We start from the raw sequence: 23384 nt of genomic DNA on the forward strand, positions 1-23384 counted from the left end.
AGAAGTAGCGTCTATTTCAGCCCTTCTTGTTCACAGCGTGATACAAACACACACACATACACACAAACACACCTCCGCTGCAGTAGCTCTGCACTGGTGGCGACAGGATTTTACAACTCAGTCCGCAGCTGAATTTATAAAAACTATGAAACCGGTTTGTTTTCAGGTACATAAAATGATTCCAGTGACAACAGCTACTTTTATAAAAGCTTTAATTTATTATTTATGTCTAATAAAACAAAGCGGCAAATTACAAATGGTACACAAAATGTAAATAAGTATTTATACCGTTTAAGAGCTCTGATTTTAAAAGAAAATAAAAAATTGTGTAAAACACTTTAAAAAAAAAGGCACCGATAGTTTTTCCCTCCACTAACCTCTAACATCATCATAATCTTCCTACTAACATTATGTTTCTGTTGCATTTGATCCCCAAAAAATAAATCCTTCAATACACAGTATGTAAAAAAAAAGAAAAAAAAGTAAGTGCAACCTGCATCACTCCGTCCACAGAGACTCAACGGAAAGACGTTACAGTGATCCGGTCAAGTTGGATTTTCTCATCAAAATAATGCAGTTTGGAAGAAGTATGTATATATAAATATATATATATATATATACACACATGATGTTGAAGTTTTGACCCTTAAGTGTCTGAGGAAGAACAATGAGAGGAATGCCACAGAAAATCCCTGAATCAAACTGGGGAATGTTGCAACATGATGAATGCTGAGACGAGGAAAATCTGAGGTAAAATAATAAAAAAATACATTCAGGGTAAAGAGTGCTCTTTAATCTGATGCTGCCACTCAAACCCAGCACAGTAACCCTGGCAATATACATATAAAAAAATAGAAGAGTGTGTGTGTGCACTTTGTGTTTTCTACTCACAATTTCCATCCGACGTTTCCACCTCAGCGTCCGACACGGACCTGGACTGCACCTCATTCCCTTTAAATCACCTACGGTTATCCCGCTGACCGAGTCGTTCCACTAAACATGACGAGTGTGTGAATGTGTGTGAGTGAGCGCGTGTTAGCAGCGTGGCATTTCTACCGGAGAAGAAACCTGCTTTATACGGATTTCAGCCCGTTTGTCAGTTAAAATGAGGAACGGAGAAAACCTTCATCTGCGACATCCAGACTCCAATTAACCGTCCTCTTCTGTTAGTCCTGCTGCCGGATCTACAGGCTTATTGTTGCTCATTTAGGTCAAAAACTTTTCCTTAAACAAGTGGGGGGAAAAAAAAAACTAAAAATTTAGAAAGCAACTGTTTTTTTTATGCCAGAATCTAATTTTGCATTTTCTCTTCCAGATTTTTCAGCCACAATCAAACAAAAATAGCAGCTTTACACCAGAATTCAGACGATCCAATGCAAAAATGGTTCATTTGAGCAGCAATCATGATTTGTCATTATTTCTAACAAATATGTGATCTCTGCACACATAATGACCATATTAGATTAGATTTATTTTCTTTGATAAAATATAGAAAATTTGCAACAGTTTCTAAAAATGTATTTAAAAGCTTTTGATTTCTGCAAATCAACATTTCCCATCACTTTTAACCCGTTACTCATCCAGACAGAAAATATTAAATGCACTGCTTTTCCACACAGAGCAGGAATCCTGGGTCAAGCAAACTATTTTTAAATAAAAAAAGGTTGAGATGAAAAGTAGCTTTATGATCTGGATTTTTTTCCACTTGCTTTAGGATCATTAAGGTTATAAAAATGAGCAGACAGAACACGATCCTTTTAAGATAAATGCAATTAATAGGAGAAAATCTTGCTTCTTTATCACATTTTGCACTTGGATTAAAATTTCTTAAAAGAAATTATTTCAGTGGTTTACGTAAACAAGAGTCAACTGGGTTGAGATTTACGAAGCATAAAGGAGCCGTTAATGTTTTTGCTTCAATGCAGTTCTACAAAAATGATCATGAATGGCAATGATTCCAAATAAACTCCACTTTGTCCGTTTCTCTGAATCCCACCAACGTGTGTGAAACAAACGTTAAAGTTCTCTGAACGTCAATAAGGTCAGAATGTAATTAGCATCAGTTTCCTGACGGACCGAGAGGCCGCTCCGCCGCTGCCATGGGAACGGAACGTTGTGAAAGTGGTACCCGTCTTTTAATCACCGCCACACTTTCTGCCCCCCCTGCACCCCCCTTCCAGGGCAGATTGTGTGGTTTATAATGAGGCGGGCAATCAGGAGAAATAAAAAATAAACCACACGGCTCTGAAAATCAATTCCCGTCAGCGAGGAGCGGAATCAATCTGTGGAGGTTTAAGAGCTGCCGATCCAATCTGCATTATTTTACCGAGCCGCTGCGCTCGCAGAACAACCCGACCAACTGACATGTCCAGTTAGGAGGAATACTTTGAAAGAAATTCTGAGACTGCGCCCAATTTGAACCGAATGTTTCCAGTTTGAGATTTAAAAACTTGCAGCAGGCGTCCTTCAACCCAGAGCCTTCCTCGACCCGAACATCAGGACGAGGCTTCAGAAGCCGAGCCTGGGTCTTCAGCCGCTGCGCAGACACAAACACTTAAGACAACAGAGGGACTGTGAAACCAGCGCTACTGGGAAACCTTTCCTTTGGAAAGCCGATGAGTCCGCCGCGCTTTGGGAGCGCCTCCTCACTGCTCCCTGTGGGCGTGCTGCTGGGCGGAGCCAGGCCGGCTTTTCCACAGCAGCGGCGCGCTGAAGATGCCGATGACGGCCAGGTTGAGGGCGACGCTGACGGCGAGCGCCCCGATGGTCCCCAGGAAGGACGGCGTCGCCCCGTGGAGCTGGAGCCACGCCCTCCGCGACGTCATGTCGGCGACCACGCCCTCCATCTGGAAGTGGGTTCCCACCACGGCGCTGATGTGGAACAGCTGGTGGCTGTGGCCTAAACGAGCGAGCAGAGGAGTCCGTTAGCGAAGCAGGTGACACCCGGCGGATCACAGGAAGCTCTACACATAGGCCAATTTTTCAAAGTAAAACCTCTAATCAAATCCCTGAAACTGAAACGTTTCCATGGATTTAAGCAAAACTACAGATTTGTTTTTCATTTTTCCCAAAAAGGCATAAAAACATTCTGCAGTAATTAAGTTTATAGCAGCAACTGGAAGCTCACACTGCAGAAATGACGAAATCTTACAAACTACGTCTAGTTTCTAGTTCAAATATCTTATTCCTCTTTGGAAAACTATCTTATAAGTAACTTTTCAGCAAGATATGGGCAATACTTTTATTAATATTTATTAAAAGTGATAGTTCAACTGGCAGATTATTTCACTTGGTGTGGAAAATGTCCTATTAAAAGTAAAATTATCTGGCAGTAGAACTAGTACTTTAATCAAAATTAAGGAATTATTCACATAAAACAAGCTTCCATATCTTCCTGAAAAGTTATTTGTAAGTTAGTTTTGTCTCATTTCAAGCGTACAAAGATTAAAAACAGGATCAAAAATACTTGTGTCCAAATCCGTCTGCTTGTTATTTGATTCTCATCTTTTTTCTTCTATATGTAGATTTTATTTGGGGTTTAATGAGGAAAAAATAGCAAAAGTCAATGACAATATCTTTGAAATGGCACCAAAAAATGTTATTTTCATCCTAATAAATAAAATCAGAAAATCGTGGATTGACCGTTGGATTATTTCCCGTTTTAATCCCTGCTCTGATATATGCAAATTAAAATCTTTTTAGTTTAACATTTTTTTGGAGGAGATTTAATTTTTTTACAAACATTTTACAAACAAAGGATTGAATGATTATGAAAAAAAATCAATATAAAAATATATTTTTAACATTTTCTTAAAAATGAGATGAGCAGTAACTACAACATATTCTCACTATATACCTAAAATTAAATCTTCTGAAATATTTACACCAGATTCTGTATTAATACAAAGTTAAGTAACATTTTTCCAGTTTTAGACTCGAAGGTTTAAATAATAAAGGAACTTTTTTGAGTTATAAAATCTCTGCTGATGCTTATTTTAATATTTGGATTAACTTGTAAACAGACTTTATCATTTCTAACAATGAAACACAAACAGGAGAGCAAGGAAACAATCGGAGGAGTTTCCATGGCGTCCAATCAAAAGCCTCTGATGTGGATCCAGTATTGTTCAGGCTCAGATAAAAGAGTATTATTCAACAGCTACACCCGATTCAGGAAAAAAACTATTCACTTTAATCACACACATCAGTTTATTTTATGAGGAGTTGATACAAAGTTTGTATCTCTCTCCAAAGTGTGGCTCGGGGGCCATTTGTGGCCCTTGGACTGATTTTTCACGGCCCACTACTCCAAAAATAATACAAATTTGACCTGGTGACTGATGAAGAGACTTTTAATTTGTAAATTATTACGGACATCATTTTCCAACAATGGAAAATGTTAAGTCCCACACAGGGTATTCGTCTCTTTATAACCAAGCAAGTGGAGCCACAGACATTTTACTGCAGAGCCAGCTTCACTGCACCCAAATCAGCTTTTAGGGCTGTTGTAAACGATTATTTTAGTAATCGAGTAATCTATAGATTTTTCTTACGATTAATCGAGTAATCGGATAAAAACAATTATGAAATAAAATATTGGTAAATCTTCCATAACACCAGTGTTACTATCGGATATCAACATCAGTCTATTTTTTCCACCTTTGAGCTTCCCTACCAGTTACTTTTTTGTAGACCAGGGGAGCAACACGGGATATTTACGGCTCCTCCGTTCAGAAACTCATCTACCAGCCATGTTCCGCCTCCCGTTTGTTCAGACCGGGATGATATAAGTTTATTGTGCGGTTCGTCCGTAAAGCTGCTCTTACCCTGTAAGCATCAATCCTCAGCCGCCCGCCGTGTTCAGTCTCTCCGCTCACCTGTAGAAATCCTCCTCAGCTTCTTCCCGCCGTTCAACCAGCAGCTCCGGAGCAGAAAGGCTGCCGAACTCCCGGCATCGCGCCGGTCATTTTAAGGATGTTTATTGGTCCCACAAAAACGATGAAAACCCGGAATTATCACCAATCAGTAAAATCCCCGCGGGCCGAACCTGAAGATTGGACGTTATGCCGCTAACACGTAGCTTCCGTCAACAACTCAGAGGCGGAAGTCAGAGCTCCGCGCAACGCAAATAATGTTCCGGCTGAAACACGGTGCGCTAAATAATAAAACATAAATTAACGAAGCTTCGAGGCAGGTCAATTTTCCTCGAGGAATTTTAATAATCGAGGTTCTCGAATCACTCGAGGAATCGTTTCAGCCCTATCAGCTTTTATTGAGTTTATTAAACTGGGCTAAGTTTAGTAAGCATTTTGAAAGAAACTGACCTAAATCATGTTTTTACTTCCAAAAGTAAATTTGTCCATTTGAGCCCCTGAAAAAAAACTGAAAACAAGATGCCTTTCCTTCAATACAGTAAATCTTCAAAATCTCTTAATTTTGGATGTATATATGTTTTATGATATTTTTTATTTATTTATGAAATTGACTTCATTTGTTGATTAAATTTGTTTTAACTTGTGGGGAAAAAAACTTCCTCTGACTTTCTTTGAGCAAATCCTCCATAAAAGTCAATTTTTGGATCAGATTTCTGCAGCTCCCCCAGTGACGCCACGAGTCAGACAGTTCAGGAGGCCAGCGGAGGATCTGGACGTACCGATGTAGTCGAAGCGCCCCGGGGCCAGCCTCTCTGGGAGGTGGGCGGTGAACAGGAAACAGGTGAGGAAGGCGAAGAGGAGGTGGTAACAGTGACTGGAAAGGGCGTCGCTCGGTGTGCCGCCGCCCCAAAAGCAGATGGATGCCTGAGAATCACAGAACTCCATTGTTACAGCATTTCAGATTACATAACACAGACTAATCATCTATAGGATTAGTAGAATTACTACTAGCATGAATTTGCTTGTATCGAGTTAGAAAAGGAAGTCAGATCCTGAGTCTTATTAAACTAATGAGAGATTACATAATCGAAGCGGTGTGTTCAAACCGAGGGACTCACCCTGTAAAACAGAGGAACAGTGTCGAAAATAAACGGCACCACAAACGCTCCGGTTCGCAACGCTTTACTTCTCTTTGGGAACTGCAGCTCCACAAATCTGAAAAAAGAAAAAACAGGAAATGTTTCACGTTTCACCGGCAGCTCGGGTTGTTCAGCAGCAGCGTTTATAATCTGGTTTCAGGGCTGCTGGAACTAAAAAAATTCAGTTTATTTGGGTTTCTATGGGGAGCTTACGAGCCACATGACAACCTTAATGCTCTTCCAGGTGCCTTCAGTTACAGGCAGAATGCTTGGAGCACTTCTCAAGCAAACTGGAGTCATGCTTTTCAAATTCAAACCCTGTTCCACCAGCACAGCTTTGCACAAGCTGCAACATTTTAAACACAAAAATAAAATACATCCCAGTGTAATTTGGGCTACATGAGGGCTGGCTGCTGTTGTGAAAATAATCTGATTGGCAAAGGCATTTCCAGACGTCTAGAGTGAGTATCAGAGGGCAAAAGTGATGGGGGACTGTTCATACCAAAAGGAAAAAGAGGTAAAAGGGCAACATTCATATTTACATGTTGCATGCGAGCAAAAAAAGCAGACATTTAAAACAGATTAACAGCCAATATCTAAGAAAAAACGATCATTTTTTGTCAGTTTTGAGGGAGTTTGTTTGAAATCTAAGGAGTAAAGGAACACTGCAAAACACAAAATAAAGTACTTTATTACACTTAAAATAAGAAAACTAACTCACACTTAACTTTTCAGCAAGATATCAGAGCTTATTTTAAGTTAAAACCTTAAAACAAAAAAATTTTAAAAATGCACTGAGATTATTTCAGTGCATTTTTAAAATGTTTGTTGTAAACGAAGTAGTAAAAGTTACTTCTGTTTAGTTCTGAGGGAGTATCTGATGACCTGGAGGATCTACAAGGCTAACTCCTCATAAGAAACAAAAATACATCCCAGCCTGTTTAATCACCTTTCAGATAATTAAACAGAAAAGTTCCTCCAGGTGCCGAGCTGTAATTTCAGATGCAGCCATGGAGAAGAGCTGGGAGATTGTTACCTGGAGTAACAGGACATGCTGGTGCAGAACAGCGAGTTCCCGATGGCGATGAGAACGAAGTGCTGATGAAGCCAACTGTTCACCCAGCAGTCTGGCATCACGTAGTAACCGTAGCTGATGGCACAACCTGCAGACAAACACACGGATGTTCACAGAGTCAAAGTTTTCAGAGAATCACCTTAATGTTTGCTCATTTTTATTCAGCTGTTCGAAACCATCATCTGTTTGTTTAATGTTGTAGATGCAACATGTTTTCTGTTCATTGCTGTTCCAGATTAAACCACTAGAGCCCCCCATAGCACAAAATATTTAATACCAGCTTGATGTTATTTATTTTGAATAAACTTAACATTTAAATTGTAATTAGAATGGGGTGCAGTTATAGTAAAAAACTAAATATTCAATTAGCAAGCTAAATATTTGTTACAAACTAAATATTTCACAACAATCTAAGTCTGTATGCTAAATATTTCGCTCGCACTTATTTATTTTGGAGCTAAATATTTAACTTGGTAATAAATGCTTCACATAACAAAAATACAAAGTCATAAAAGACACCATGCAGCCAACAGCTAAATGTTTAGCTTATTAACATTTAGTTGGCTGAACAGTTAAAAAGCTAAATGTTTAACTTCATAACTAAATGTTTAGTTTGCAAGCTACATAATTTGTTAGCAAGCAATATATTTAGTTCAAAGCTAAATATTTAGGAGATAAATATTTAGCTAGTAAGCTAATTGAATAGCTTGCTAGCTAGCTAGCAAGTTAAATATTTAGTTTGCTAATTAAATATTTAGTTTAAAACTGACCTTTTTAAATGAATGAACAACAAGATGAAAAATTAACCGCCCATATTTTCCTCCTATGACAGGCTAAATGACACAAATTATTGTTAATTAACTTTACAACATGCCATAGTTTAGTTGTAAAAGGATTATTTTGGGCAATAATCCTTTTACACCGGCAGCTCGGGTTGTTCAGCAGCAGCGTTTATAATCTGGTTTCAGGGCTGCTGGAACTAAAAAAAATCAGTTTATTTGGAGATGCAGATTAAATTTAATGACTAAAAATTCAAAATAATGTTTTTTGTAACAGTGTATCGTTTCTGTGTTTATCTTTGGGGTTAGTTTTTCTGTCCTGCACTTTATATAAACAAAAAAAGTTTATGCACTAGAGTTTTACTCTAAGGAAATATCTGCACCAACAAGACTCCAGGCACAATGTTAATATATTCAGTGCTGAACCTCCGAAAGGCAGAAAATATGATCTGCTACTGTGAGCATGAACAGGATCCGTGTCTGCATGAGTTCAACCGAGCAGAGAAAAATCAGCCGAGTCGAGTCGGACATGTAAATCTGAGCAGCTGCAGCTCCAACACAAACGGAAAGAAAATCATTTGAATGTTACTGTTGAAAATTTGCAAGTCAAAAACATATTTATCTGTTAAACTTCCTCAGAAATGACCAGCCTGCTTCATCTGAAATAAGGTGAAATTTGTCCTTAAACGGATCGACTTCAATGGTTCACAGTGCTTCAGGGCTCCTGTAAGAGGAAATGCTCGGCAGCAGGAATGTTTTCATAACCTGCTCATCATGTTCTGAGTTTTTATCTAATAAAAAAAATAACATCTACTCTCTAGACGTTTCTCAACAGTAAAGTCAAGAAGAGTTTAAATTCAGTCTCCAGGATTTTATTTATCAATTCAAGTGCGTTTCATGAACGATCGACGATTTACTTGAAGATTAAACATGGGTTCGTCGGTTGAAGACACTTTTTGAAGACGCTTCCGAGGATTTGTTGAGGATTTTATATTTAACTTAACGATTAATATAATCCAAAGGTTTGCTGTGATTAAAAATCTGCAGATAAAATGATGACTTTGATATTTTTTCCTTCAGAAATGGGTGAAACTATGTGGCTATTATACAGACTGGAGCAGCAAAAATAAATGAGGTGGATTTGAAGTGTTTCCCATTAACCACTGGCTTCAGGACATGCTGCTGTGAAAAGTCGCTCAGATACTGAGTCATTAGTCATGATAGTCGTGAGTCATACAGCAATAATCTTCAGTCAGAGGCCTCTTCAGAATCGCTGCAGGACTGGTTGCTACCAAACATGTTTTTTCTGCCTGCAGCATTAAACGGCAACTCCTTAAACATATTTGTACGAGTTAGATTTAGTTTCCCCCTGGGATAAATAAAGTATCTTTGAACTGAATTAGAAATGTGAAACTTATAGTTGATGTTGTTTTACTATACTTAATGCTCTGACGGTTCTGTGTGTGGTAAAGTGCTAGCATTTTAATGTTTGCATTTAAAATCTGAAAAATTTACAGAAAAAATTGATCTTGGTAAATATCAACTGTGACATTTTACTTCCAAATTACAGATTAAAAAAAACCCCCAAAGGTGTAAGATTTAAAATAAAAACAGCAGAGAGTTATTTCAGTAAGCAGCATCTGAGGCGTCTTACCCAGACTGTAGAGGCTGAGGGCTCCGTAGTCAAAGAAGTAGCAGATGTGGCGGGACTCTGCGGACATGGAGCTGAAGGTGTGGGCACAGCTGGAGGTGAACGGGTAAATACAGATGAGCAGCATGTAGACCAGCAGCGGCCAGGTGTAGCTGTCGTTCAGGAAGTTCATGGTGGAGCACAGAGCCAAGAAGCGCCACACGAAGTACCTGCAGCGAACGGTTTCAAAAACCAGATCATCACCGTAAAAAATGAAAAGACGGTGGATATGAACTTGGCTTGAAGCGTTTCCACCCACCATGTGGGCAGGAAGTGGGTCCATATGTTGATGGTTTCGTTGTTCATCTGGAAGCTGCTGAGGACGCAGTCCATGGCGGAGCTCTGAGGGTGACGGTAGCCGGAGATGATGCTGTCCTCCCTGAACACCTGGGGGCCCAACAGACGATCGCCTCAACTTTTAATCATCACTTCTTTACGATTTCTGACAGGGACGCACCGATCCGCTTTCAATACCTGAGGTTTATTATCGGCAGATACCAATCTGATATTGGTGTCTTCGTTTTTCAAAACAAAGAATTAAATTTACTGAATTAAAAATGTACGTGATAATTCGGCACCAGTACAGCACACTTAAATACACCAATAGCTTCTCAAGCCTGGTCAAACATGTAAAAACACAATAACTTTAATTTGTTCAGTCAGTGCAGTTAGCATAACACCCAATGCAAAATAAATAATAAAGAAACTGAAAATGCACAGCAACAAACCTTCTTTTCCAAATGGTTCAGAAAGGGCAATTAGTAATTCTAAATATAATGTAAAATAAATAATAAAGCATGATGCTGTTCAGAAGGAAAAGCGTAGAATTAGACTCAATAGATCTGTCTTTATGGATTGGAAACATTGATACCAGTTCTTTTTTTCAATATCTGGATTGATGCATTCCTCATTTTCAGTCCAGTCTTTCCACAAAGCCAACGTGTGTGTGTGTGTGTGTGTGTGTGTGTGTGTGCCACCAAACAAATGCAGAGAAGAAAAGCAAATTGTATCAACCTAATCGGTGCAATTTCAATCAAAACAACTTTGGGAGATTACAAAAACTAATCAGCTTCCCAGCAACACAGGAAAGACAAGTCAGAACTTTTGGACAGAACTGTGCACAAATAAAAGAAAGAAGAAAAATTGTTACCCAGCTTCTCAAACTCAAACCTGTAAGGAATGTTTTCTTTCAGGTCTGCTCAGTAACTACTTTCTCCTAAAAAAAAATAAATATGTTTTATGCCAACAGGTAAATTGTTTCAGCCACTTTCTTCACCCAAGTGTTTGTAATTATAGACTCTCCAGTTGAGAAATGTATCTAGAAAGAAAAGCGAGCCGTTACCCAGGTGTCGGGTTATTAAAAGTAAAAACAAAATGCCTCAGCTAGTCACTACTGCAGATTAGATGCAGCTCGCTTTACAAAAACACCTCAGCGATACAGCGTCCTCTGACAAAGTGCTGAAATCGTCTGTTTGGTTTAAAATGTCTAACTGGATCAAACTGTACTCAGAGAGAAGATGTGAACATAAACACAGATGGGGGTTCTGTAAATATTTAGCAGCAGTGATGAGTTATCAATCGGGCTGCACAGTGGCGCAGTTGGTAGAGCTGTTGCCTTGCAGCAAGAAGGTTCTGGGTTCAATTCCCGGCCTGGGGTCTTTCTGCATGGAGTTTGCATGTTCTCCCTGTGCATGCGTGGGTTTTCTCCGGGTACTCCGGTTTCCTCCCACAGTCCAAAAACATGACTGTCAGGTTAATTGGTCTCTCCAAATTGCCCCTAGGTGTGAGTGTGTGTGCATGGTTGTGTGTCCTGTGTGTCTCTGTGTTGCCCTGCGACAGACTGGCGACCTGTCCAGGGTGTACCCCACCTCTCGCCCGAAACGTTGGCTGGAGATGGGCACCAGCACCTCCTGACCCCACTGAGGGAAAAAGGGTGCAAGAAAATGGATGGATGGATGAGTTATCAATGCTTCAGTTACAAAAGGACTCAGTTTCATCAAATAAAAATAGGGCTTATTCTTTTCCCTTTTTATCTTAAACCATCTCCATCAGCTGGGTTTGCAGTGAAGGTAATTCTGCTTCAGCAACACTTTGTGATAATCCGCTTATTGAGAAGAAAATTCATTTAACCTGGAGAATAACTTTTAATATGATTGGCAGTTTCTCAGAGCTCATGACGCAGATTAGAAGCAGTTAAAATGTCGAAGAGAATCTCGTTTGTTGACATTCATGGCTTTGCATTGCTGGAATTTCTGATGCAAAAACTCCTCCAAACTCCATTTGGGTTGCAAAGATGAGGTCCGTGCAGCGGCACGGCGGCCGGTCAGACACTAGACCTGAAACTGGAGCGCCAACCCCGAGGAAAACCCGTGTGCACGTTAATCTGCAGGGAGGAAGATGATGTCAGCAGAAGTTCTCAGCCGAGACGTAGTCGTGTCAGAATTAAAGTGACAACGTAAGGGGAAAAACACCTTCGGACAAAACAGTTCCTGGTTTTCTCTAAATGTTCTGGGAAGAAACAACTTTATGTAAAGCAGAGCTTCAGAAACTGGTTTGTAATCTGGAAGTCATTCTTCTTGAACCAATAAGAATCTTCTTCAGTCCAATTAAAATTCTAAAATACTTCATTGCATTTGAAAATGGCTCCAAACAGATTCGCAACTATGCAACCGTACATCTTTGAAAGGCATTAGTAGAGCCTCCTGCACAAACAAGAATGCAGCAAGTGGTTTCTGGATGGCAAGACAACAACAAAACACTCGTCTTTGCCAGCAGCCATTGTACAGCAGTAAACCCAGCTGACCAAACATGCAGGAGTTCCACTGGGGTTGCTGGGTAATGGGCTAGACTTCGCCGGGGTTGCTAGGTAACGGGGTTGCTAGGTGAAGCGCAGATGCTGACTGTGACTTTACATGTTGGAGGTTTTTGAAACGCCTCATATTCCAGACACACAAAAAACATGAACTTGCTGCCAAAAACCGTCTTGGTGGCGTTTTTTTTTTTTTTTTTTTAAGTGCTTGTGTTGTTTTTGGAAGTGGTAGAAACTCAAAATGAAACTAGAAAAATGTTTTTTAAAAAAGTGAATTTTGCATGTCTCTCTTAAATACGACCCTGATTCCCTAGTTCACCACAGAGACATGATTAATAGTCGTTTTAGAGTTTTTGACCATAACTGTTCTGTCATTGTTTGACTTATTTTGGTTTATGTGATTGATTCAGCTTTGTGCTAGAGTTGCATGACGTTTCCTGACAGTCAGGAGTAACCAGAAGTTGGTCGTTTTTTTCCGGTTCGGGATCAGAAAGACTCCTGACTCTTACCTTGGGAACCTGATGGATGTCGAAGAGTTGGGGGAGTTTTAAGCTCAGCAGGTCTGTTGGCAGCCTGATGGCGCCCCGGCCCCGCTGACACACCTCCCTGAGCCTGGCACGCCCCCGGCGGCAGAACACCAACCAGACTGGATAGTCAAACACCGGGATTCTGCTGCCCCGCTCCTGGCTACCGGGCTCCCATTTCAAGCAGCGGCCCCAGCCCTGGCTCCACCCGACGGCGCTGCTGGCCCCGATTCCCCTCCACACGGGAAACACTGCAGGATACAATGAACACAGTAAGAATCAAAGCCGGTTTTCCTCCCAAACACAGTCAGGTTGGTTTTGATCCTCCCTGTGGTGAACGGCAGCCAACAGAAACAAATCTTCCTCATTCTCCAAGCTGCACAGCTTCTCTCCAGCATTCAAGTTCATGTGACAGAGTCCTTCAGAGAGACATGTTTGTTGACTGCAGCAGAACAATCTCTTATTGTGGCTGCTCTCCAGACCCTCCCTCCCACACACCGATGGGAAGAATGAGCGGCTCTGTCGAACAGGATTCGCCGGTGATCAGACGCAGAGCGTGCAGCAACATGTTTACGAGGAGCATTCCTTACACGTCTTCAGAGATACAAGCTTGGATCTCAGACGAGCTTCGCTGTCTGACTGATGCACAAATCTTCCCTAACAGACTTGTCACCAAACAGCAACACGCACGGTTTTTACACTAAAAATAATAATTATTATTATTATGTGCCCAATAAAATGGTCTTCAGAATGTACAAATCTATGCAGGAATTTATCTACAAGTAAAAAAAGCTTCTGATTATATTGTAGTAAATGATAAATAATCATCACTTAATAGTAATTAAATGAGCTTAATCATCATTTAACTAAATGAATAAATTCCATTAAATTAATTGGAATCCATCGTTATAATAAATTCCAATTAATGATGTTTAAAACTCTCTGAAATTGTCCTTATTGTTGACAGTTTTACTCTTTTGCCCACTGTTAGTTCAATAAAAACAAATAAATCTGAAAATATAATTACATTGTGCAGTTTTAGTGATATAAATCACTTCTCCTCGTTACTCGTGTCTTAAAGAAGCGCATTACAAATGGGAATGTTATTAAAGAGCATCATTTGTGTTTGGAGGTATATAAATGCTGTGTCACAGCAACAGTTACCTAAAAATGATGAAATAACTGACTCACTTTTACTGTGACGATGGTAAAATATTGGGATAAAACTTTACGTCCACATCACAGATCAGCTGCTTTTTTTATTCGTTATAACTGCAGAAACTTTAACGTAGCAAAAAAAAAAACACCAGACATCTTATTTCAAATTATTCACGATCAAGGCTGACAGCAAAACCAGAAGTAAAATATTTAAATGGGAACACTGGTTGGTGTTGACCCGACCAGAACCCACGCTGAATAAACCTGCTGACCCGTCAGAGTGTGTGTCCTCAGACTGACAGGATAAAACATTTCCTCAAACTCTGAAGTTCCCGCCTCACCGGGGTCCCCGGGTCCCCTGGACCTCGGAGCCCCTCGCCGTCTGCAGAAACCCAGCTGCAGGATCTGGCCTACTAACAGGGACAAAGTGAGCTTTGTGGCCTGAAGCCTTCAGAGGCCAGACGATGGCTGCAACACTCTGAATGGGATGGAAATGAGGCAACACACACACACACACACACACACACACACACGTTCTGCCAACACAAAACATCTTCAAGAGATGCACACACACTCTGGCACAAATCCTGAGTTCTTCACAGTATCCATTAGAGCCTGAGGTAATAATTAAAGAGTCTGACCTCTGAATTGGCATCAAGGACAACAGATTTTTGAAGTTTGAACATGTCGTCTTTGTTTGTGATAATATTTAAATATCCAAAGATAATTGGAGGACATCCAGAGGCTTAGAAGTAAAAACAAAAACCTTATTCTATCAGAAAACACTCTGACACCATGACCTCCACTGATCAAGAAAAATTAGAACCAGTTAAACTTAGGCTGGGCGATATGGGTAAAAACCCTTTCATGATATAAACGTTTTAGATCAGTCAATATAAATAATTATTAGTTTTAAATATCTGAAATACTGAAAAACTGGTGGCCTGATCTTTCCTGTTTTATCCAGTTTTCTGTTTGTTTTTAAGCGATGATGAGGAACGATGGAGAAACCTGAAACACAAGTCACTCAACATGTTGTTGCTAGGTAACCAAAGAGCGAGTTGATGCTACCAGCCTTGCTAAGCTAGCTGTGAGAGGTTGAGCAGCCTACATTTCCCAGAATGCTGTTCGGCTCCGAATCAGATTTCAGTGAATATTCTTAAATATTCCATCAGATGTATTATCTATTGATATTGATCAAGTGTCTATCACAATATATATTGTTGTTGATTTACCATCCAGCCCTAGTTAAACATAAACTAAATTATTATAATAATTTTTAAACCTTTTTCAAACCTTCACATAACTCGCTAAAAGGGGTTCTAACCAGTCTACGAGAAAATCTGATTTAAAATGTATCATCTCTAAATTAAACTGAATTCTATGCAGAAAACATAAAAATAAATGTACTTTTCTGTCAAAACAGGCGATATTTCATGCTAAAGAGGTTAAATGAACTCAGATAATCCATCATGTGCATGAAACAAAAGAAAATACATTTTCTTTTGTTCGTCTGCCCTCCATCTGAGACCCGTCGCCTCCCCGGCTCATGATCTCATCATGTGACCTCCTTCAATGAACGTCTTTATGGGTCTGAATCTGGCAAAGAGATGGGTCTGCAGAGAGCATGCTGCCCGCCCACACACACACACACACACACACACACACACACACACACACACACACCCACACCCACACCCACACACACTGGCTCTGCCAGGACAACTCCCTCGTCTCAATCCTTGGGCTGAAGTTTGGAAAATTCCACCGTTCTGCTGGAACACGTCCAGTCTGGAGCAGAACGATTACCGCGTGTGGAGCTCAGTAACCTCAGCCCGTTAAATTAACACCATCAGGAGCTTGTTTCCACATGCTGCAGTCACCTGTCAGATTGCACAGCCTAACCTGTTTGTTTCCCAGCAGGTGAGTAGAAGAAGTCAACAGAAAAAAACGACTCTAAACAACAAAAGCAAAATTTGATTGTCAAGCCGGGCACAAAGTTTCCATGTTGGATTTTCTTTTAATTCAAGTATCGTCTGAAAACAACGACCAGAACCCACGCTGGAACTCTTTGGCTCAGAGGGCCGTTTTCAAGAAAAAATGAAAGTTACTTTCATTTCTGTTTTACTTTGAATGCAAAAACAAAACTTCCAATTTTTTAACTACAACCCCGGGCCAAAACATAAAGGTCACACACACTAATATTTCAGAAGGTTAAACTGTGTAATCAGGTGATTATCAGAACTGAATGCTAATTATTGCATTCAGGTAGAAAGACACTAGGACAGAGCTAATGTGGTTCAAACATTTTACACGTCATAAAAAACTTCTGCGCGACACAAAAGTAGTCGTTTCATATTGAAATGCAAAAAACGGTCAGTTTCATTAACTAAATGTTGCTTTGGGAGGAGACAACCCATTTTTATTTTCTTCCATTTTTAGCCAGAAAACAAAAATACGATCTGAGTAAATAAGATCTTTAAAAAATGTTTGAATTTAACAAAGTTTAGTAAATCAATTTAATGCAGAACAACCGGATGAGTAGTTTTCTACTGACTTTGAATTTAAAAAGGAAAGCAAAGCGTATGATTATTAAGAGGTGAAAAAGTTTTGTTTTCATTTTATGTGGACATAATGTGGGAAAAAAAATATATTGCAGCTTATTAATGGACATTAGTTTTGAATTCAACACATTACTACCCTCCTTCTGCTTTTTACTAAACTCAACACAATTATTATTAGAGAATAATCTGTTTGCTGATGCATTTACAGACCAGAAAAAGTTTGAATTTTTGGTGCAGATTGCACCATCAGTGTATTATACGTTTTATGCAACCTGAAGGAAAAAAGACACTTAATTACACCAGGTAAGATGGTGACTATTCAGAACTTCTCCACATAAACCCCCAAAATAACAATTAGAGAAAAAAGGCCTCCAATCACTCATTTGAATCTGAACAGATGAGGAAAAATAAACCACCAGTAAACCGCTGAACCCCGACTGATTGACACGACTTTTGGAAACGTTCACAAGCATGACAGCAGGTCACGATCTGACTTTCATCTTCTGTTCCCTTTGCTTCCTCAGGCTGAAGCCATGTAGGAGTATTCCCACCACCGCTGCTCCTTCCTGTTCACCACCTTCCTGCAAACCGTCAGCGTCTCATGTGAAAAGCTCTGTAATGTTATGCAACAGCACCAGCTATTCTGGAAAGATGAGTTCATCTTCGAGACCAGCGAGTTTTAAAATCAAAAATATATTTTTCAGCCGAATCGGACACCAAATCTGTGTTTTTGTTTCATTTAAGGCATTTATGAACACTCTGAATGATGTAATAAGGGAGTCAGTAAGTCCCGAGAGAGAACAGGGTGTCAAAAAGAAACAAGTCTCTGCTCATTGCTCAACATCCATGAAGTCACAGTTTTAAACAAACACTCAACTGGGAGAGTTCAAGGGATTTAACAGCTCCAGAAAAAACAAAACTCTTTGTCTTCATATGGAAGAGATGCTACTGCAGTTTTATTTGGTAATTTAAACACGTTAGTGCTTTAAATTTAGAGTTCTGTATAACTTAAAAAAAAAAGTCCTTAGAAATTTAGTTTTCCAACACTAAAACTTTTAACATTATGGAAAAATACAAGCTGGAAAGAGTCGTCATGCAGCTCAAACGAAGTTGTCTCAGCCCAGTTAAATGTGTTTATCGCTTTCTTTCCCTTCCCACTTATTAAACTGCAATTTAAAGGAATTTGGGCGGAAAAACAGGGGCGACAGACTACCAGAGACTTGCAGCTGGAAAACTTAAACTATAAGGAAGCTAATTAAAATCCTCTTAAGCTTTTTTTTTTAAAAGGTGAACCGACGTACCGCGGCGTTTCTCCTCCATTCTGGGGCTGACAGAGCCTTCGTCCCGCTAACAGACAGCTGGGCTGGGCTGGGCTGGGCTGAGCTGGGTGTCCTCCGCTCTCCGCGGCTCCGTTTAATTGTGTAAGGCCCGAACATCCACAGCTGCTTTTCTTTTGTCTCTTGTCCCGGCCCAGCCAATAGGAAGCGCCGTACGGTGCTCACGTGGATCTCCGCAGGAACAACAAGAGCCATGTGTTCCAGTAGCGATGGGAATTCCAGCTCTCTTCCAGGAGCCACAACTTTCGGCTCGCTTGCGACTGGAAAAGAGCCGGTTCTTTCCGCTCCTGAACGGTTCTTCAGGTAGTGCAATCAGTTGCAGTCTCGAGTTTGTTCCGCCATGTTTCTTCTATCGAGATGAGTCCAGATTGTTTGAGGAACTTGTTCCTAAATATCCTCTTATCTTGTCAACTTTTTCATTTTTCATTGACTTAAAAATCACCTTCCAGTTAGCGCCTCAACGTTTTAAAAACAGTTTAATGATGTGATCAAGTTTTACTCCGAGATTTTAGTTCAACACATTTGCAGAAAGGTCCTAAGAATGGAATTGTGAAATGGGAAAGTTTCTCAACATCGATCCAAAAGTTAAAAGCCTTCAGCTGATCCCATCGCTGCAGCAAGAGTTCTGACTAAAATTAAAAAGAGAGATAATTTCCCCCCTATTTTAGCTTCCCTTCATTGATTCCCTTGATAAAGCAGTTAAATCGGTTTGGGTTATCCTGAGGTTTATAGGTTTAGGCTACTGGAGGATAAACTGACCACTTTTTCTCACTTTCTTCTTATGCTACTCTTCATTTTGCATTACCTAACTTTTCTGTTTTCTCCGTTATTTTTCTCTTCATAGAAGCTGCACCTGGTCTGGCGTTTTGTTAGCTGTGATACCTTCCTGGAGGAGGGAATTAAACCAGATAACTGCCTCTCCTGAACATAGAAAATAATCCTGTTATTCTTCTTTTGCGTGTATCTGCATTGTCTTCTCAAACCCTTCGGTCGCTGGTGGCAGATGACTGCTCGTACTGAGCCAGGTTCTGGTTCTGCTGGAGGTTTCTTCCTGTGTACAGGGGAGTTGTTCCTCTCCACTGTCGCCCCATACATGCTCAGAATGAGAGTTTGGTGTAAAGCTAATACCACAATGCAAGCAATTTTCTGCTGTCGCCAAGAAAAGTGAATGACTGGATGCAATCTGCTGAGTTTCCTTAAATAGAAACTTTTTAAAACTACTTTGAATAATTACAACATTTGTTGTGTATTGGCGCTACATGAATAAAAATTAATTTATTATTAGGACTTTATTGTCATAGTTTTCTGACTTCATTCTCATAATATGAAAAAAAAACAGTTCTTAGTCTGTCTCTAATACATAATGTCGTATATCAATAAAAAAAAAAAAGTAAAAATATAAGAAACATTTTCTCTAACTTGTAAACCACTGAGCTAAACATTGTGAAGCTAATCTGGTGGAGACATTTTCCCAGACCTCTCTAACCGGTTAATAACCTGGAAGCTGGTTCTGAAAGGCAGCTGTTCATTTCAACATTCGCCTCTAAAAGCAACACCTCCTTTCAAATAACCTGTTCTCCTTTTCTCATTAGGATGGCATGCAGAAGGCAGAGCGAGTGCTGCTCTGATCGAGAAGAATATAACTCAATGGGTCGCTTCAGTGATCAGTTCTAGAAAAAAAAATGAAACAAAATGTCTCTTTGGACAAGCTATTGTCCGCTGTCTCTCTGGATGTTATCAGTTACAACAATCAGTTTTTAGAGAAAAACACAGCAGTCATTCAGAGAGTTATGATACAATGAGTTCATATGAATAAAAAATTAAGTTTTTCATGGTTAACTCAAATTAAAATCCTAAATTCTTGTACATTATTGCATCACAGAGCACCAAACAATTGGTTTCTTTGTGATGAGTTTACAGAGGTGACAGGTCAAATTCCTCCAGCTGGACAATCACAATATTGATAATTATTGACTCCTCTTTATCTGAATCTGAATTAGACCATATAACTACAATTTTCATGAACAGATGTGGAGGGAACCAGTCTGTTTTGTAATGTGTCTTGAGGTTGGAAGATGTAAACAGCTACAATTCAACTGAACTTTCATTGTCTGACATTTTCTTGTCCCACTCTGTGAGCGTTCACATTAAACCTGAGGGACGCTCCTTTTGTCCAGAGAGGACATCCTGTTTGATTCTCTGCTGCGTAAACTTCCAGCCCTCACTCGCCTTATTATATTTCTGAAGTCTTGTTTGAGTTCATGTCTTTGTTGCAGAAAGAAAAACTGTTATTTTTGCCTCACTTCTTCAGATTAAGCTTGGATAGCTGTATCTGTTTCCTTTATTAATTTAAAACCCGCAGACAGTAAAGCTGCAGAACACACCACACATGTTGGATAAACAGAAAATAATTATAAAAGTTTAAATGAATCGCAAAAGAATAATTTTGCACATTTTCCTTCATTATTAAAATCCCAACACACTTGGATTAACTCGACTACGACGTGGCCTACTTTTACACCAGACTTTCTCAGTGGTTTAGTAATAATCTCATTATTGATTTTTTCTATGTTTTACCTAATTATTTCATTGTTATACTGCATGAATGTCCCTTTTCATGACAGGAAGGTTTGTGAAAGAAATTCATGAGGAAAACTCAATTAAATTTGCAGGATTTATAGAAAAGCTTTGTCAAAGTAAAATAAAAGTGTTCATAGATTTGCTTTGATCTGACTTAAAATTACAGAAATTGAACCAGCATGACGTTTAGAGAAAGATTAAATGTTGTATAAGTATTTATGCAGTCTCTGATCTTTACCATAATCTGTCCAGGAGGTGCCGGAGCTGCAGCTGCTAATAACTTATGTTGCACAATAGTTGATATTTGCTGGTTTCTGTCTGTGTTGAATCCTGTCTCACTCCAACAGAGATGCAGATGACCGCTTAAAGTTGCTGCATTTCCATTACAGATGTGCTCACAGCTTTGTCAATATTCTGCTAATGTTGAAAAAACACAATTTCGCACGCAATTAAAATCACATGTGAACAAGTTTGTTCACATGATAAGTCATTAAAAACATGCCGTGCCTCAAACCACTTCCTGTCTTCCTCTTTGTGGTTTGCGGCAGTAGTAACATCTGGTTGTTGGTCATGTGACTGGTGTGATGCAAAAAGATGTTGCAAAATACATCTATTTTAATACAGCCAACAAAAAAAAACCCACCTCAGTTGGTTTGTTTCCATTAATTAGTTTATGAATTGTGCAGCTACTGAGACAGGTTCTGGTTCTGCTGGAGGTTTCTTCCTGTTAAAGGGGAGTTTTCCTTTCCTCTGTCGTCATATGCTTGTTCTGTGAGAAGTACTGTTATAAAGTTAACTTGTTGAAAACAACAATCCACTGTCGCAACGCTAGGAATAATTGCAGCAAAGTCCAACCATTCAGCTTCAAACTGTTTATCAAAAGTTTGATAAACACCTCAAAGTTCCCGCAGGACAACAATAAATAGCCAGAATATGCAAAATGCTGCAAGTGTGTAGACCAAATGACAAGTCTGCAGCAAATTGGTGTTTGCAGATAATCTGGATTGAATTTCTTTCTTCTTCTTCTTTTTGTTTTTTGTGTTTTTAGATCTTTCAGCCTACTTCAGACATGTTATGTCTTAAGGGCCTTTTTCCCTTTAACAAATTGAATCAACATCTGAAGCTACCATTTTTGTCTATGTTAACACTTGATCAAAAATATACAGTCAAGTGCGAAAAATGTGGTAAAAATACAAAATTAATAAATCTGCCAAGATAAACTTTCACGACGCTACATAAAAATGTTTGTTCGGCTTATTCTTTAAGACTATAACTGGTTAGTGAAGCCTAATCAAACAGTGTCCAACTGTAGCATAAAAGCTGGTTGCGTAAACAAATCCTAAACTAGGACGCGCAGCGCAAAGAGTGCGCCAAACTGTTTTCTATAGTTCTTTCCTGTTCTGACACAAACTCGCTTCGGAGGGGAAGATAAAGCTGCGGGGGCCTGTGTGGGAGAACAGGGGAGTGAATTCCCTGTAACATTACACAGTTCTTCGAAAGACAACAACAGAGAGCGGCCAGGACGGCTGCCGAACCGGGATCTGAACTCAGAAGTCTGGTCCGATCTGATCATCCGAGCGCACAGAGGGGAGGGGAGGTTTTCTGATCTAAAGTCTTCCCTTCATCCAAAACAGCCCAACCCATTCCATTCTTCTCCTGTCTCCCCCCCGATCATTCCTGCTGCAAATGAAACATCACCGGAGCCCCAAATGCCCGGATCCCACCTCCCTGCGCTGGGAATCTTCTTCCATTGGATGCGGGGGGGAAAATGGAAGCTCGTTTTTTTTTTTTTTTTTTTTCTCGATCAGGCGCAGAAAAGTTTCTACATTTTCTACAAACAGTGAGTTGAGACAGAAAACTAAAAACGGAGAAGTCACTTACGCATGAACTCCAAGCAGGCGAGACATTTCCCGAGCGCCAGCACCGACCCCTGCGTGGACATTTCTCAGGCGGAAAACGGGCTGTCCCCGGCCGGGTTGTAATTCTAATAATCTCTCATCCCGTCCCAGCGGCAGCAGCAGCCGAGTCCGGTCCGTCCACACCAGAAGTCCCGGCAGACCCGCGGCCCCCAAAAGCTGGGTCACTGAGGCTTCCCAGCAAAAACAAAAAAAAGAAAAAACCCAAAACAAAAAACTCCCAAACTGGGCCAGCAGCACCGGTGCCAGCCGTCTTCTGTGTCTCTGCTGCCTGTCAGGGGATCTGGTTATTTATTCTGTGTGCTCGGTCAGCGCTGGGCACCGGGCCTGCAGAGGGACAGAGGGGCGCTCAATGAGGGGCAGCGGGGAGAAAAGAAAGGGAGGAATGGCACAGAGAGACCCAGATTCAGAGAAAGGAGGAAAGGGGCCCTTGGGAGAATTTACACGAGGAGCTTACTCACGTTAACTGGAGGAATGTCAGGGCTGCGCTCAGTTTTTACTCTGGAAACTGTTCAGTCTGCAGGAAAATCTCTATTCCAGCCTCAACTTTCCCTTTTTCCTCCAACGCAGAACTGGACTATTAATGTGGATATTGATCATTTTGGAATAACTTTGCATTAACAGATGTTTTTGATTTTTTTTTTTTGTGTGCAAAATTTGTAACTTCAGCCACGATAACATTCAGCGTTTATGCACCACAAATCTGAAACAAACGTCCAGAAAACCGCAAAACAGCTGAAACACTGAGATCCAAATCAAGACTGAAAATCCACCTGTTGAGAGCTGCTGTTGAACCATAACAAAAGGAACATTACAAAATGTCTGATGTGTCTGATGATTCTAATGATGCCACTTGACAAAATACAATATCTGTTATGGAGCTTCACAACTGTTTACTAAATCATGTTTTTGTTAAACAGACAGATTGGTAGATTAATA

General features: G+C 40.0%; 1 protein-coding gene across 2 annotated transcripts; it reads right to left on the reverse strand.

The window, feature by feature from the left end:
* Nucleotides 1-195: 195 nt before the first annotated feature.
* paqr6 (progestin and adipoQ receptor family member VI) lies at nucleotides 196-22671 on the reverse strand. 2 transcript variants are annotated; one of them, XM_008430750.3, is made up of 8 exons: nucleotides 22411-22671; nucleotides 12876-13141; nucleotides 9817-9944; nucleotides 9522-9727; nucleotides 7050-7176; nucleotides 5993-6089; nucleotides 5654-5798; nucleotides 196-2899 (listed from the first exon to the last, which is right to left on the reverse strand). In XM_008430750.3, exons 1-8 carry the CDS (start codon nucleotides 22469-22471, stop codon nucleotides 2646-2648), a joined length of 1284 nt encoding a protein of 427 aa, XP_008428972.1. In that variant the 5' UTR covers nucleotides 22472-22671; the 3' UTR covers nucleotides 196-2645. The 2 variants fall into 2 exon arrangements, with proteins under 2 accessions (XP_008428972.1, XP_008428973.1); XM_008430751.3 differs by lacking the exon at nucleotides 22411-22671 and adding an exon at nucleotides 17914-18044.
* Between the last annotated feature and the right edge of the window lie 713 nt (nucleotides 22672-23384).

The sequence above is a fragment of the Poecilia reticulata genome, chromosome 16 (assembly GCF_904066995.2).
Source record: "Poecilia reticulata chromosome 16, P_reticulata-male-v2, whole genome shotgun sequence".
Classification (NCBI taxonomy): domain Eukaryota; kingdom Metazoa; phylum Chordata; class Actinopteri; order Cyprinodontiformes; family Poeciliidae; genus Poecilia; species Poecilia reticulata.

Bases quoted from the DNA above. Each gene is read 5' to 3' on its own strand.
- paqr6 (XM_008430750.3), bottom strand. From the start codon at position 22,471: ATGTCCACGCAGGGGTCGGTGCTGGCGCTCGGGAAATGTCTCGCCTGC. The intron at 9,945-12,875 runs GTAAGAGTCAGG...TTGGGCCCCCAG, and splicing joins ACATCCATCAGGTTCCCAAG to GTGTTCAGGGAGGACAGCAT. The intron at 5,799-5,992 runs GTGAGTCCCTCG...TGTGATTCTCAG, and splicing joins CTGTTCCTCTGTTTTACAGG to GCATCCATCTGCTTTTGGGG.